This window comes from Oncorhynchus keta, chromosome 28 (assembly GCF_023373465.1).
Source record: "Oncorhynchus keta strain PuntledgeMale-10-30-2019 chromosome 28, Oket_V2, whole genome shotgun sequence".
Lineage (NCBI taxonomy): Eukaryota > Metazoa > Chordata > Actinopteri > Salmoniformes > Salmonidae > Oncorhynchus > Oncorhynchus keta.
The window spans coordinates 60,921,273-60,938,603 of NC_068448.1; the positions used below are offsets into that span (position 1 = coordinate 60,921,273).

General features: G+C 44.6%; 1 protein-coding gene across 5 annotated transcripts in view; it reads right to left on the bottom strand.

Moving 5' to 3' along the window:
* Window positions 1–17,331, bottom strand: part of LOC118378233 (guanine nucleotide exchange factor VAV3) — a 153,209-nt gene that overhangs the window by 126,747 nt on the left and 9,131 nt on the right. For all 5 annotated transcript variants that reach the window (XR_008083590.1, XR_008083589.1, XR_008083588.1 and 2 more), the window contains exon 2: window positions 3,404–3,520. Coding sequence is in view for 1 of the 5 variants with exons in the window: in XM_052483375.1 (XP_052339335.1) it covers window positions 3,404–3,520 (117 nt within the window). In the remaining 4 variants the exon portion in view is untranslated. The remainder of the gene's footprint in view (window positions 1–3,403; window positions 3,521–17,331) is intronic.

Here is a 17,331-nt window from a genome sequence, read left to right on the forward strand (position 1 = left end):
TTAACTTCCTGGATGCCGTAGGAGTTCTGATGAGCTGTGAGGAGTTCTGGCAAGTTCTGAGCCCAGGTGGAGCTAGAGGTCAAAGGTTAGTAGAATTTCTACCCAGGAACCATCTGGACATTCAGGCTAGATGGGCTAGGCCAAGTAGATTGGTCACGAAAGTCAGTAAAGCAATAAAATAAATAAAAGTAATCTGGTTGATATCCCTTTAAATGGAGTGAAGGCAGGCTATGGAACAGAGAGCTTTCAGGAAAAACAACACTTCCGGGTTGGATTTGCTTACTGCCCAAATAGGTCCATAGACGATGCAATCTCAACCACACTGCACACTGCCCTAACCCATCTGGACAAGAGGAATACTTATGTGAGAATTCTGTTCATCAACTACAGCTCAGCATTTAACACCATAGTACCCTCCAAACTCGTCGTCAAGCTCGAGACCCTGGGTCTCGACCCCGCCCTATGCATCTGGGTACTGGACTTCCTGATGGGCCGCCCCCAGGTGGTGAGGGTAGGTAACAACATCTCCACCCCGCTGATCCTCAACACTGGGGCCCCACAAGGGTGCGTTCTGAGCCCTCTCCTGTACTCCCTGTTCACCCACGACTGCGTGGCCACGCACGCCTCCAACTCAATCATCAAGTTTGCGGACGACACAACAGTGGTAGGCTTGATTACCAACAACGACGAGATGGCCTACAGGGAGGAGGTGAGGGCCTTCGGAGTGTGGTGTCAGGAAAATAACTTCACACTCAACGTCAACAAAACTAAGGAGATGATTGTGGACTTCAGGAAACAGCAGAGGGAACACCCCCCTATCCACATCAATGGAACAGTAGTGGAGAGGGTAGTAAGTTTTAAGTTCCTCACAGACAAACTGAATTGGTCCACCCACACAGACAGCATCGTGAAGAAGGCGCAGCAGCGCCTCTTCGACCTCAGGAGGCTGAAGAAATTTGGCTTGTCACCAAAAGCACTCACAAACTTCTACAGATGCACAATCGAGAGCATCCTGTCGGGCTGTATCACGACCTGGTACGGCAACTGCACCGCCCTCAATCACAAGGCTCTCCAGAGGGTAGTGAAGTCTGCACAACGCATCACCGGGGGCAAACTACCTGCCCTCCAGGACACCTACACCACCCGATGTCACAGGAAGGCCATAAAGATCATCAAGGACCCGAGCCACAGCCTGTTCACCCCGCTATCGTCCAGAAGGCGAGGTCAGTACAGGTGCATCAAAGCTGGGACCGAGAGACTGAAAAACAGCTTCTATCTCAAGGCCATCAGACTTTTAAACAGCCACCACTAACATTGAGTGGCTGCTGCCAACACACTGACTCAACTCCAGCCACTTTAATAATGGGAATTGATGGGAATTGATGTAAAATATATCACTAGCCACTTTAAACAATGCTACCTAATATAATGTTTACATAGCCTACATTATTTATCTCATATGTATACGTATATACTGTACTCTATCTTTATGTAATACATGTATCACTAGCCACTTTAAACTATGCCACTTTGTTTACATACTCATCTCATATGTATATACTGTACTCGATACCATCTACTGCATCTTGCCTATGCCGCTCTGTACCATCACTCATTCATATATCTTTATGTACATATTCTTTATCCCTTTACACTTATGTGTATAAGGTAGTAGTTTTGGAATTGTTAGCTAGATTACTCGTTGGTTATTACTGCATTGTCGGAACTAGAAGCACAAGCATTTCGTTACACTCGCATTAACATCTGCTAACCATGTGTATGTGACAAATAAAATGTGATTTGATTGATTTGATTTGATTTGATTTTCCTCAGGTTTTCGCCTGCAATATCAGTTCTGTTATACTCACAGACAATAATTTGACAGATTTGGAAACTTTAGGGTGTTTTCTATCCTAATCTGACAATTATATGCATATTCTAGATTCTGGGCCTGAGAAATAGGCAGTTTCATTTGGGTTATGTTTTTCATCCAAACATCAAAATACTGCCCCTTACACTCAACAGGTTTTAAGGCCAAATCAAGAACTCTGTCTATCAGGCTATCTCTCTCCCTCTCTTTCTCTCTGTCACACACACACACACACACACACACACACACACACACACACACACACACACACACACACACACACACACACACACACACACACACACACACACACACACACACACACACACACACACACACACACACACACACACACACACACACATAGGCCCATGGTTCTATGCTCAGTCAAGGCTCACTGATTCGGGAGATGTCTGCCGGGATGAAACAAATGCCACAAATCCTGTCCCTCTGTCTGTCTATCTGTCTGTCTGTCTATCTAGCCCGCCCCTCCCACTTCAGAGGCCAGCCGCCTCCCTCCCTCTCCTCCCCTCTCTACCTCCCTCTGCTTTTAATTAAAGCACACTGGGGACTTCATGAAACTAGCGGCATGGCTGTTAAGAGCCACCGCCTCCCTCACACACTGACAACACAGCGCTGACACAAAGGCTGCGTCTACACAGGCAGCCCAATTCAGATTTTTTTCCCCCAGTAATTGGTCTTTTGACCAATATATCACAAGATGAACCAAGACAAAACAAGGATTTTAAACCCATTACAACTGAACTGTTTTCTTTTTAATGAGTGGAAACTGAAGCATTGTCCGATGTGTCAGTAACTACGGAGGATGATAAATGCTCACACCATACAGCGTGAGCTAACTGTGTGTCCATACAGAGGAAAAGCATCCAACTGTAGCGTGCCAATACTGTTCTCTTCAAGTAATCCACTGTGATAGGTAGTATTCTCTCATACAATCAGTGATGATATACAGTGGGGCAAAAAATATTTAGTCAGCCACCAATTGTGCAAGTTCTCCCACTTAAAAAGATGAGAGAGGCCTGTAATTTTGATCATAGGTACACTTCAACTATGACAGACAAAATGAGAAAAAAAATCCAGAAAATCACATTGTAGGATTATTTCTGAATGTATTTGCAAATTATGGTGGAAAATAAGTATTTGGTCAATAACAAAAGCCACTCCAGGACCTTGAAATGCTTCTTACGAAGCCACTCCTTCATTGCCTGGGCGGTGTGTTTGGGATCATTGTCGTGCTGAAAGACCCAGCCACGTTTCATCTTCAATGCCCTTGGTGATGGAAGGAGCTTGTAATAAGAGCTAGCACATGGGCAGATCAAATACACTGCTAGAACTCCGATGAAGCTGTTTACATGTCCTAATCATTCAAAACTTGACCTCACGCCAATTAACAAAAGCAGAGTAAGGTGTTTACATGACTATTTCCGTTCTCGGCCTACTGCCATAATCAGTTTGATATCGAATTATTAGTCTGCATGTAAACGTACTCAGTGCATGAATCCTGTTGCTTACCTTTCCAAAGTCCCGCACATCAAACAAGTCGAAGGCCTCAAAGAGTTCACTCTTCTTCATGCCAAATATCTCATAGCAGGCGGAGAGAAATGTCCTGATGTTCTTCAAGCACAGGAACTGGAAACAGAGTAAAGGGGGACATTTTGATTATTAGTTGGATGATAATATAAGATGATTGACCATAAAGTCACACAAAGTCAAATGAGTCACTTTATTCTGATGACAGACTTGCTTCAATGCATAGCTCGATCTCATATTAAATGCGTATTTATTTAAGTCTAGATAGAATTGTAAGCTGATTTGAGAAATCCCTGTCTATTCAGAGTGTTTGAAGGCTGAGTACCACAGATCATACCACAGTCTTCTCGGAATCAGACTCCAGTCTCACTATTATCATTTATCAACGCTGGTCCTGACCTGTTCGCCACAAACTGTCAAGAGGACCTAAACATTTATATTGAAAAGTTGGAGGCCAGAAGAGGCTCATGTCTGGTTCACACTTCAACATGGCTGCCACACTACACATTCCCATTCCACCTGGCTTCGACAATAAACATACGGCCATTGTTGTATATGTGAAAATGACAGAGTCAAATCAAATGATTTGTTGTCTCTATTGTCTCCATCCCCTACAGATGTCGCTTGTTATCCCTGGTGTATTTATCCCTGTGTTTCCTGTCTCTCTGTGCCAGTTCGTCTTGTATGTTCCAAGTCAACCAGCGTGTTTTTCCCGTGCTCCTGCCTTTTAAATTCTCTTTTTCTCGTCCTCCCGGTTTTGACCCTTGCCTGTTTTCTGGACTCTGTACCCACCTGCCTGACCATTCTGCCTGCCCTGACCTCGAGCCTGCCTTCCACACTGTACCTCCTGGAGTCTGAACTGGTTTCGACTTTTTGCCTGTCCACAACCATTCTCTTGCCTACCCCTTTAGGATATAATAAATATCAAAGACTCAAACCATCTGACTCCCGTGTCTGCATCTGGGTCTCACCTCATGCCCTTATATCGTCGGAGGGCATAGCGGGATTTCTTTCTTTTTTTATTTTCTTTTTTGAATTTTACCACCTTTTCTCCCCAATTTTGTGGTATTCAATTGTTAGTAGTTACTATCTTGTCTCATTGCTACAACTCCCATACAGGCTCGGGAAAGACGAAAGTCGAAAGTCATGCGTCCTCCGAAACACAACCTAACCATGGTGCACTGCTTCTTAACACAGGGCGCATCCAACCCGGAAGCCAGCCACACCAATGTCTCGGAGGAAACACCGTGCACCTGGCGGCCTGGTTAGCGCGCACTGCGCCCGGCCCCGCCACAGGAGTCGCTGGTGCGCGATGAGACAAGGATATCCCTACTGGCCAAACCCTCCGTTACCTGGACGACGCTAGGCCAATTGTGCATCGCCCCATGGACCTCCCGGTCGCGGACGGCTGCGACAGAGCCTGGGCGCGAACCCAGAGTCTCTGATGGCACAGCTTGCACTGCGATGCAGTGATAGCTGGATTTCTTATAGGCGTCTGGGTTAGAGTCCCGCTCCTTGAAAGAGGAAGCTCTACCCTTTAGCTCAGTGAGGATGTTGCCTGTAATCCAAGGCTTCTGGTTGGGGTAGGTATGTACGGTCACTGTGGGGATGACGTCATCAATTAACTTATTGATGTGACTGATTTCCAGTGACTGATGTAGTTTACTCCTCAATGCCATCGGAAGAATCCCGGAACATATTCCAGTCTGTGCTAGCAAAACAGTCCTGTAGCTTAGCATCTGCGTCATCTGACCACTTCCTTATTGAGCGAGTCACTGGTCCTTCCTGCTTTAGTTTTTGCTTGTAAGCAGGACTCAGGAGGATAAAGTTATGGTCAGATTTGCCAAATGGAGGGTTAGAGAGAGCTTTGTATGCATCTCTGTGTGTGGAGTAAAGATTGTTTTCCCCCACTGGGTTGCACATTTAAGAATAAGAAGAAGAAGATCGTTTACTGACTTGCCAAACCTTTCTCCCTAGTGCACATCCCAAATGTGAAGTAATTAACCTAATGTAGATCAATAGACTGGCCTCTTCCAATCCAGATCAGTCTCCGACAGAACCGCACATAGGCAAAGTCAGTAGCCTCAAACCCTGCCACATAACGTTGGCTGAATAAAAATTGATTTAGTGAAGCTAAAATGCTGACGCGATGGATGCTACTGCCATCTTACAGTTGAGAAGATGGGAGAGGTGAACCTCACACTTAGTGTAATCTTAACCTTTTGATCAGAGTGCTGTGTCTGGGACAGAGACAAACGAGGAGGCCCCTTAAGATAATTGGCTGACATAAAACATGGTTGACACAAAGTGGGTTAGCTACTCTGTGATACTCTGGATGAAAGAGAGGATGTTGTCATAGACTGTTTTATAGGAGGATGCTGTTGGCACATTACTGAAGTAGACTACAGGTAGTCTAGTGGTTAGAGCTTCGGACTTGTAACTGATAGGTTGCAAGATCGAATCCCTGAGCTGACAAGGTAAAAATCTGTTGTTCTGGTCCTGAACAAGGCAGTTAACCCACTGTTCCTAGGCTGTCATTGAAAATAAGAATTTGTTCTTAACTGACTTGCCTAGTTAAATAAAGGTTTTAAAAAATCTCTACCAGATCTGAACTGCAATGCTCTCTCATCTGTACCAATGCATTGTGTACTTGCTCATTTCTGTAGGTTGCAATATGCTGCTTCTCTGCAGGTTTTGAGAATTGCAGGATAATTGACATTTATGAATTACAGGGTCATTGACATGAAATGTGCATATTTAAACCATAATCGCCAAATGATGGACTTAAGTCACTCAACACAGGATATCCCCAACAACGAATGTACAAAATAGAGCCTTCAGCTACTGTATTAAGATTGCAATCTTAAATGGTGTCCTGTTATGTTATATGCTGATGGCAACATCCTCCAATACAAGACTTTATCACAACAGTCTGTTGGAATGACATCAGTCCTCACAAATACAGTACGTACTGATGTACAGTGAATAACCAGTAACCAGGCTTTAACAAGCCTTATTTCAGGGCTGGACTGAAACCCTTCAGAGATGGGGTTGTTTGCTTACTTCTTTTTCGTTTGGTCTTTGACTCACAGGCAGGCTTTCACAGGAAGTGTTTTTTTTATCGGTTATTCTCTCTCTCTCTCTCATTTCTACAACAGCACAGCTGTTGTCTGTGTGATGCTGTAACTCTGCTAGGCACGGCAGTAGATGCAGTCAACGAGTCTGGGCTACTAGAACAGTGTTACAATGCTAGTAAACAATGCATTGTTAAAAAACAGAATACACAAGTCAAACAACTGAGAGAGGCAAAGTCATCTTTCTCTATTCATTATAACAGTTTCTCTATTCATATTTCTCTATCCAATATTTAGCTATCCTCCTGAACTGTAGCACGAGATCAGAGCCGTCTGTGAAGATGATGATGGGCACAAACATCAAATATTAAATTCTGCTCCACTCAAATCGCATCAGGCATTACAGACGACTTCCCAAGAAAGGCCTTGGGGCAGAAAACCCCAGATAAGACAGTCAGAGTGAAGGACACGCAGGCAGCTAGTAAATAATGTTGAATGTTTACACTTGTATGCATGCCGTTTTATCTGAGGAGCACATCTTGGAGACGGCCGCCCGGGGGCTTCTGAGCAACCCGAAGAGCTTTAGTATCTGAAGGAAACAGCAGCTTCACAGAAAAGCCATCTGAAACCCACAGCACTAGACTCAGTGGGCTGAAACCCTTTCTGTAGCACTGGGGTGAAGCATGCTGGGTGCAGGGAGGGACGGGGGTGGTGAGCAAGCACCAGGGAGGCTCGGGATCCTTTCACACTGAGCTGTTTTCTGCATTAGGAACACTCAGCTCCCTAAGGCTCTTGTACAGTACAGAGAGAGGCCTGACTGGTGTGGGTACCTCTCAAAACCATCCTCCTGACATGGAATGACGATTTCACACCGCGGCTTATTGTTGCATCCCGGCAGACATCTCCCGAATCAGTGAGCCTTGACTGAGCATGGAAACATGGGCCTGTGTCAGAAAGAGAGTGTGTGTGTGTGTGTGTGTGTGTGTGTGTGTGTGTGTGTGTGTGTGTGTGTGTGTGTGTGTGTGTGTGTGTGTGTGTGTGTGTGTGTGTGTGTGTGTGTGTGTGTGTGTGTGTGTGTGTGTGTGCGCGTGCGTGCGTGCGTGTGTGTGTGTGTGTTGTTAACCTGTAGAGTAGGGAAGAGGACCAGGAAGGATGCAAGGGTAAGTGTAGGGAGAATTCACCACAACACTGTATAATGAAGGTATAGCATTTCATATCTGAAGCACCATGCCAAAACCATCTGCAGAAATAAGACAAAGAGAAAATGGTCTCTACCACCATCCAATCCCACATTCTGCTTTTCAAGTCATGTGGTACTGTGTTGAATCTGTTCAGAGCGCTTTAGCTCCATAATAAGGATCTTATTTCGTTCTGCTTATGTATTCCCTTCAATATGCTCCAAAGCTCCATGGCAACCACAGTGTGGGGGTCTTTTAAAACCCCAGTGTGTATTGTATGTAGCCTAGCCTACCAAATACTACCTAATCAAATCCTACTCTATTTGGTCTAAAATCTCCCACATGAAAAGCCAAACTGAGTTAGACTCATCTCATCTCTTTTGGTTAATGAGTGTCAATTAACAGCCGATTAGATGGCCGACTCTGTCACAGAGGAAGCAGAGGACGTACTGATGTACAGTGAATGAGATTAGAGACCTGAGAGGCCCCTTTCTGTTTGTCCTTTCACTCAATCTGATATGCCCACAGACAGCCCAGCCAACAGGGAGCGAGAGTGCCAGGCTGCATCTGAAATGGCAACTGATTCCCTGTATAGCGCACTATTGACCAGAGACATTTCGGCCCTGGTCAAAAGCAGTGCACTATGTAGGGAATAGGGTACCATTTAGATGCAGCCTCTGTGTGCTACTAGCCTGGAATCCAAACTGATACGAAGGTCAAGTGGAGCATATGAGTTTGGATTCCAGGCTAGTGTGCTACTGCTTGGAGCATCTCACATAGACAAGACAGATATAACAATGGTTTAACTATAGCTCTGTAGCAATGAATACCATTCGTATTCAACAGGGTATTGCATCAGAATGACATAACCCCTGCATGCTTTCTCTATGACTCATACCTACTGTATCTTATGACCGTCTCTTGAGATTGTGTCAGGTGAGAAGAAATGGTGTCATATGAAACCCTATAGGAGGAAAACAGGGGGCCACGGACCACGGTAATGTATAGCTTAATGTATGGGCCTATGACATGGAAACAGATCACCAGGGTTCCATCCAAAATGGCACACCCTATTCCCTATGTAGTGCACTACTTTAGACCAGAGCCATATGGGCATTACATAGGGAATAGGGTGTCATTTGGGACGCAGGCCAGACCTGAGGTACTGTATATGTCACACACATGTGAGAGCTGTGACCTGTTCTCAGCTGTGTCATCAGGAAACCTGAGTTGGAGTGTAGGCGAATGACTATGTGCTGACTGCAGAGGAACATCTGTCCGCCTTTTACAACCAGGTCCAGCTAAGGGTCAAACCCAGCCAGAAGACAGACAGCTAAAACAGCAGGATGCACAATCCAGAGATACACCCCCTCAGATTGTACTCTGTCCATAAACCTCCTAGGCAGTGGAGAGTAGACTCCATACTACACACTAGACTCCAGTAACTGCCACAGAATGATGTATTTTTCTCACACCCGGTCTGAAGGATAATACTCATCAGTGCAGTCTGCACTCGAATCAAAAAACTAACTGAGACATACGCCAGCAATTCATTTATACGGGCAGCAGGTAGCCTAGCATTTAACAGCGTTGGGCCAGTAACCGAAAGGTATGCTATCCACTCCCTCTAGTGGTGTGGGGGCTGTGCTTTGACAAAGTAGGTGAGGTTATATCCTGCCTGGTTGGCCCTGTACGGGGGTATAGTTGGGCGAGGACACAGTGTCTCCCAACCCCTCCTGTCTCAGCCTCCAGTATTTATGCAGCAATAGTTTATGTGTCGGGGGGCTAGGGTCAGTCTGTTATATCTGGAGTATTTATCCTGTCTTATCCGGTGTCCTGTGTGAATTTAAGTATGCTCTCTCTAATTCTCGCTCTCTTTCTCTCTCTTTTTCTAGGAGGACCTGAGTCCTAGGACCATGGCTCAGGACTACCTGGCCTGATGACTCCTTGCTGTCCCCAGACCACCTGGTCGTGCTGCTAATCCAGTTTCAACTGTTCTGCCTGCGGCTATAGAACCCTGACCTGTTCCCCTGGACGTGCTACCTGTCCCAGACCTGCTGTTTTATCTCTCTCTACCGCACCTGCTGTCTCTAACTCTGAATGATCTGCTATGAAAAGCCAACGGACATTTACTCCTGAGGTGCTGACCTGTTGCACTCTCTAAAACCACTGTGATAATTATTATTTGACCCTGCTGGTCATCTATGAACATTAGAACATCTTGGCCATGTTCTGTTATAATCTCCACCCAGCACAGCCAGAAGAGGAATGGCCACCCCTCAGAGCCTGGTTGCTCTCAAGGTTTCTTCCTAGGTTCCTGCCTTTCTAGGTAGTATTTCCTAGCCACCGTGCTTCTACATCTGCATTGCTTGCTGTTTGGGGTTTTAGGCTGGGTTTCTGTATAGCACTTTGTGACATCGGCTGACGTTGAAAGAGCTTTATAAATCAATTTGATTGATTGATGGTCAATCTGTTGATGTGTCATTGAGCTAAGAACTTAACCCTCATTTTCTCCAGGGGTGCCGTACTACTTAACAGCATATTACACTGCACCTATCTGGTGTATGTGACAACAAAACACATATGTTGTATTCACTTTCATTACTCATCCCTAAGGTTACAGAAAGAGAGAGATTGAGAAATCCAGAGTGAGAGACAGAGAGGAGGGGTTGGGAGAGATCATAACTTTCACCCTGACTCTTCTATTTAACAGTACAGACGTATTTAATGCAGCACTGACAGGCACAGCTCTTCATGACAGCCCTGTTTCATTACATTATTAATGAGAGATGACTGATTGGCCTCAGCTGGTCGGCCTGCTCGCTACGGTCCACGGTAGCTGATCCAAACCCAGGGACATACAGTAGGCTACGTTCCAAATGGCACCCTATTCCCTTTATAGTGCACTACTTGTTTTATTCTTTTTTTTTTACCAGTACACAGAAGTAGTGCACTATATAGGGAATAGGGTGGGATTTGGGACGCAGCCACAGACTAATAACATTTGTCGTCTCCAACGCCTCTTATGTGCTTTCATGTACAGCCCGAGGTATTTCAAAAGGGTGGGAAGTCGCCCATAAAGAGAAACAACGTTTCTATATCTTTCGGCATTTTCCATGAAATGTTTCCCAACCCACATCCACCTGAAGCTAGAGGTTATGTATGTGTACACCTTGATGGATAGCAGTACGGTTTATGTTATTTGGTGCTCTGTCTGTTTACGGAGCGGGTCAAGTGATGCAGAGATTCTGTGATGGGGTCATGAGAGACGGAGGGTTGTGATAGTTTGGCTGGGATGTGGTGGAGGCCAGAGAGATTCATGGCTAAATGTCCTTCAATCTTCACAGTAAAGTGGTATGTTGGCCAGGGTGTGTAAATCTTCTCAGGACAGTAGTGTGTTGGCCAGGCCAGGGTGTGTAAATCTTCACAGGACAGTAGTGTGTTGGCCAGGCCAGGGTGTGTAAATCTTCACAGGACAGTAGTGTGTTGGCCAGGCCAGGGTGTGTACATCTTCACAGCAAAGTAGTGTGTTGGCCAGGCCATGGTATGTAAATCTTCACAGGACAGTAGTGTGTTGGCCAGGCCAGGGTATGTAGATCTTCACAGCACAGTAGTGTGTTGGCCAGGCCAGGGTATGTAGAGCTTCACAGCACAGTAGTGTGTGTTAGGGGACACATAAACCTTTACTGCTCATCAGCTGTAATGACCTGATCCAAGGCTCTCCCTCTCCAGCCTCTCTGTTCTCTCGAAAGAGGCAAGGCATCGTACGTCCCTTGTCTTCTCACTGGAGCATGAACACTGTCTGTCCGCCCCTCCTCCTCCCCCTCCTACTCCTCACATCTCATCCTCCTCTTTGTCCCCTCACTCCCCCTCCCCTCCTCCTCCTCCTCATCCAGTAAAATATCATAAATTTGGTTTCCAGCTGCAGAGGGTGTGTAAGACAGGTCAACTGGTGTCTGATCCTGTGTTCATGTGTGTCTGTGCGAGCGTACCATAGTGTGCTTCTGTATTTGGAATGGCACAGACATAAGGTCCCACAGTTGACAGTGCATGTCAGAGCAAAAAACAAGACATGAGGTCAAAGGAATTGTCCATAGAGCTCTGAGACAGGATTGTCTCGAGGCACAGATCTGGGGAAGGTAAAACAAATATTCTGCAGTATTGAAGGTCCCCAAGAACACAGTGGCCTCCATCATTCTTAAATGGAAGAAGTTTGGAACCACCAAGATTCTTCCTAGAACTGGCTTCCCGGCTAAACTGAGCAATTGGGGGAGAAGGAGGGAGGTGACCAAGAACATGATGGTCACTCTGACAGAGCTCCAGAGTTCCTCTGTGGAAATGGGAGATCCAGCCAGAAGGACAACCATCTCTGCAGCACTCCACCAATCAGACTCCTCCGTAAAAGGACATGACAGCCCGCTTGGAGTTTGCCAAAAGACACCTAAAGGACTCTCAGACCATGAGAAACAAGATTCTCTGGTCTGATGAAACCAAGATTCAACTCTTTGGCCTGAATGCAAAGCGTCACATCTGGAGGAAACCTGGCACCGTCCCTACAGAGAAGCATGGTGGTGGCAGCATCATGCTGTGGGGATGTTTTTCAGTGACAGGGACTGGGAGACAAGTCAGGATTGAGGGAAAGATGAACGGAGTAAAGTACAGAGAGATCCTTGATGAAAACCTACTCCAGAGAGCTCAGGACCTCAGACTGGGTCGAAGGTTCACATTCCAACAGGACAACAACCCGAAGCACACATCCAAGATAATGCAGGAGTGGCTTCGAGACAAGTCTCTGAATGTCCTTGAGTAGCCCAGACAGAGCCCGGACTTGAACCTGATCTAACATCTCTGAAAAGCCTTGAAAGTAGATGCGCCGCATCGCTCCCCATTCAACCTGACAGAGCTTGAGAGGAGCAGCAGAGAAAAATGGGAGAAAGTCTCGAAATACAGGTGTGCCAAGCTTGTAGTGTCATACCCAAGAAGAAGAAGACTCGAGGCTGAAATCGCTGCCAAAGGTGCTTCAACAAAGTACTGAGTAAAGGGTCTAAATATTTATATAAATGTTTATGTAAATCTTCTCATAAATTTGCCCCTTAAAATCTAAAAACCTGTTTTTGCTTTGTCATTATGGGGTATTGTGTATGGATTGATACGATTTATTTTATTTTTTCATTTTAGAATAAGGCTGTAATGTAACAAAATGTGGAAAAAGTCAAGGGGTCTGAATACTTTTCGAAAAATGACAATGAAAATAGACATACAGTATTTAAATAGAGCTCAGCAGAGATGTCCAAGTATAACCAATACCCACTATTACACAGCATGAGAAGCATTAGACATCCTCATTCACACTTAGTGGAGAAACATGATATGAAATACATATTGTTAATACAGTACACCACTGAAACACTAGGCTACACACTGCAAGGCCAAGTGCTCTTTGCTTTAAGCATTATCATTACTGACTGCCTGACTGACTGACTGCTCTATCTATTTTTAGCCGGGTAGAAAATAATGTCCATTTAATTTGGCTCGAGGTTCTCAATGCTCCACTGGAGACTGGATGAACAGTAAAGGTTGCAGTGGTGCTGCAGGCTACAGAAACATCTCTCCCTCGAGTGCATCATCTGGACATCTCAGAGTGGGAGTATTGATCTAGGATCAGTTTAGCCTCTTTGGACATATTGAAGAAGATTACATGGACAGGGGAGAGCTGATCCTGGATCAGCACTCTGAGACACTTCATGAATAACGAGTCTGATCTCTAATAAGACCATGACAAGGACAAATAAATAAAAAGCTGTGTTAACATATAACAAATGGGGACAATGACATTCATGTGTTTCATTTTGTGTTGTTCCCATCAGATTCGTATTAGACATGGATTTAAATAGAGTTAAACGCTATCATCAATGGCCATTGTTTTCAATGTAACTATGTCAGTATTGACGAAAAAGCTCTCAGAAAGCACTTACAACAATACTGATGAAAAAAACGCAATAAACATTGATTGGAGATCTGACTCTCTTCCTTTTTGAAAATCATAAAATGTAATGACATAATTCCTCATATAACATTACCATTTATTTGACTGGCGCTCTGCAGAGGTACATATTCTATATTGTAAACTGGGTGGTTTAAGCCCTGAATGCTGATAGGCTCACAGATGTGGTATATCAGACCATTTACCACGAGTATGACAAAACATGTATTTTTACTGCTCTAATTACATTGGCAACCAGTTTATAAGCAATAAGGCACCTCGGGGGAATGTGATATACGGCCAATATACCATGGCTAAGGGTTGTGTCCAGTCACTCCGTGTTGCGTTGTGCATGAGTAGCCCTTAGCCGTGGTATATTGGCCATATACCATGCTGGTCCCATGTTTCATGCTCTGAAATTAAAGATCCTTCAAATTTTCCATACTCAAAAAAAAAGCTTATTTCTCTCAAATGTTGTGAACAAATTTGTTAACAACATTATTAGTGAGCATTTCTCCTTTGCCAAGATAATCCATATACCTGACAGATGTGGCATATCAAGAAGCTGATTAAAAAGCATGATCATAACACATGTGCACCTTGTGCTGGGGACAATAAAAGGCCACTCTAAAATGTGCAGTTTTGTCACACAACACAATGCCACAGATGTCTCCAGTATTGAGGGAGTGCGCAATTGGTATGCTGACTGCATGAATGTCCACCAGAGCTTTTGAAAGAGAATTGAATGTTAATTTCTCTATCATATGCCACCTCAGCAATATGGTCCAAATCACACACCTTTCAATATAACGCACTGTCATCCCTAATGCCTCTGATCTGGCAGACTCCCTTGACACAAATACTGCACTTGTAAATTATGTCTGAGTGTTGGAATGAGCCCCTCACTGTCTGTAAATTAAATAAACAAGAAAAGTTTGCTTAATACAAGGAATTTGATTGAGTGTTTACTTTTACTTTTTACGTTGACTCAAGAATGAGTACTTTTTCCACCACTGTACTTAACTACATTTAAAACAAGATACTTTTAAACTTGTATTCATGTAGTATTTTAATGGGTGACTTTGACTTTTACTCTACTAATTTTATAGAATGTTTGTAATCTATTTTGTATTTTTTTGGTAAAAAATACATTGTGTATTTTTTTTCTCCCCAATTTCGTTATATCCAATTGCAATCCAATTACGATCGTGTCTCATCGCTGCAACTCCCCAAAGGGCTCGGAAGAGGTGAGGGTCGAGCCATGTGTCCTCCGTAACATGACCCGCCTAACTACTCTTCTTTAGACCTGCCCGCTTAACCCGGAAGCCAGCCGCACCAATGTGTCAGAGGAAACACCGTTCAACTGACAACCGGGGTCAGCCTGCAGGCACCCGGCCCGCCACAACGTGTTGCTAGAGCGCGATGAGCCAAGTAATGCCCCCCTAGGCCAAAACCTCCCCTAACCCGGACCATGCTGGGCCAATTGTGCGCCGCCCTATAGGACTCTATTATGGTATTTTGACAATTGAATACTTTTTCCACCACTATCATCCAATACAATTTCCCAAAACATCTAAATCTATTCCAGCAAGGGAAATACAGGTGAATGCAGAACTTGGACGATTAGGAGAATTCTGAGTCATTCGGAACAAAATCAGTAATGATGACATCATCAAAGTGTCCCAACACTGACAATTCTCTTTACTCTTTCCATTCCCGCTCTATCTCTTTCTCTCCCGCCCCCCTCTCTTCTCTCTACCTCTTGAAGTAATGTTCTTACTTAAATGGGAACTCTGAAGCTTTGTCATGTACTAAGTCAGGTTTCTTCTGTGTGTTTTTTTTAGACAGAATGGGTTTGGCTCAGGCATGTCAAGTTTCACTTCCTTCCTCTATTCCGTCTCCTCACTTCCTTAGTGTGCCAAAGCTCAGAGATGGTCTTTTAGAAAGAGGCCTATATGTACTACTGCTGCTGCCGATGCATTGTGTGCATTCACGTATAAGCCACGTTGTGCAGCTAATACTGAAACCAAACCACAGCTTACAAAACCTTTTGGTCTAGACTCTAGAGCTTAACAGTCTCAGCAGCCATTTGCCCATCTACACTTCCTCTCAGTTGACACTTTCATACTGTCGTGTTGTAACATCCACACACACAGAGATAAACACATACCTAAAAAAAAAATGAAGTAAGACACTTTTAACTCACTCCTGCTGCACCTGTTGCACGTTCCTCTCACAAGTAGACACACTCCCATGAGAAAATACTACAACAGCATCCAGGCTATTCTGTGGATGTCAGATTTACACTTCTCCTTTCCTTAGAACTTGTGACCTTGTGGATTTCAAATCAAATCAAATCAGATGTATGGAGAACGTACGAAGGCCAATAACCCTCCATATCCATTTCATTTATCTCTAGCTTTCATTATTCGTATCTCTTGAAAGACAGGTCCCAGTCAAAATGGTTCCAGGTTCAAGGAAAAGTCGATTTCTAGGTGTATTTGTACTGCATAACTGTTACTACATAACTTGTCTTACCCTGAGAAAACAACAACAACTGGATGTTGGTTTTGACTGAACACAGCAGCTCAAAAGTCACACGCTGTTAGCACACTTCACATCAGAGAGACACACTGTTTGCACACTTCACATCAGAGAGACACGCTGTTAGCACACTTCACATCAGAGACACGCTGTTAGCACACTTCACATCAGAGAGACACACTGTTAGCACACTCCACATCAGAGAGACACACTGTTAGCACACTTCACATCAGAGAGACACACTGTTAGCACACTTCACATCAGAGAGACACACTGTTAGCACACTTCACATCAGAGAGACACACTGTTAGCACACTTCACATCAGAGAGACACGCTGTTAGCACACTTCACATCAGAGAGACACACTGTTAGCACACTTCACATCAGAGAGACACACTGTTAGCACACTTCACATCAGAGAGACACACTGATAGCAGACTTCACATCAGAGAGACACACTGTTAGCACACTTCACATCAGAGACACGCTGTTAGCACACTTCACATCAGAGAGACACACTGTTAGCACACTTCACATCAGAGAGACACACTGTTAGCACACTTCACATCAGAGAGACACACTGATAGCAGACTTCACATCAGAGAGACACACTGTTAGCACACTTCACATCAGAGACACGCTGTTAGCACACTTCACATCAGAGAGACACACTGTTAGCACACTTCACATCAGAGAGACACGCTGTTAGCACACTTCACATCAGAGAGACACGCTGTTAGCACACTTCACATCAGAGAGACACGCTGATAGCACACTTCACATCAGAGAGACACACTGTTAGCACACTTCACATCAGAGAGACATGCTGTTAGCACACTTCACATCAGAGAGACACGCTGTTAGCACACTTCACATCAGAGAGACATGCTGTTAGCACACTTCACATCAGAGACACACGCTGTTAGCACACTTCACATCAGAGAGACACGCTGTTAGCACACTTCACATCAGAGAGACATGCTGTTAGCACACTTCACATCAGAGACACACGCTGTTAGCACACTTCACATCAGAGAGACACACTGTTAGCACACTTCACATCAGAGAGACATGCTGTTAGCACACTTCACATCAGAGAGACACGCTGTTAGCACACTTCACATCAGAGA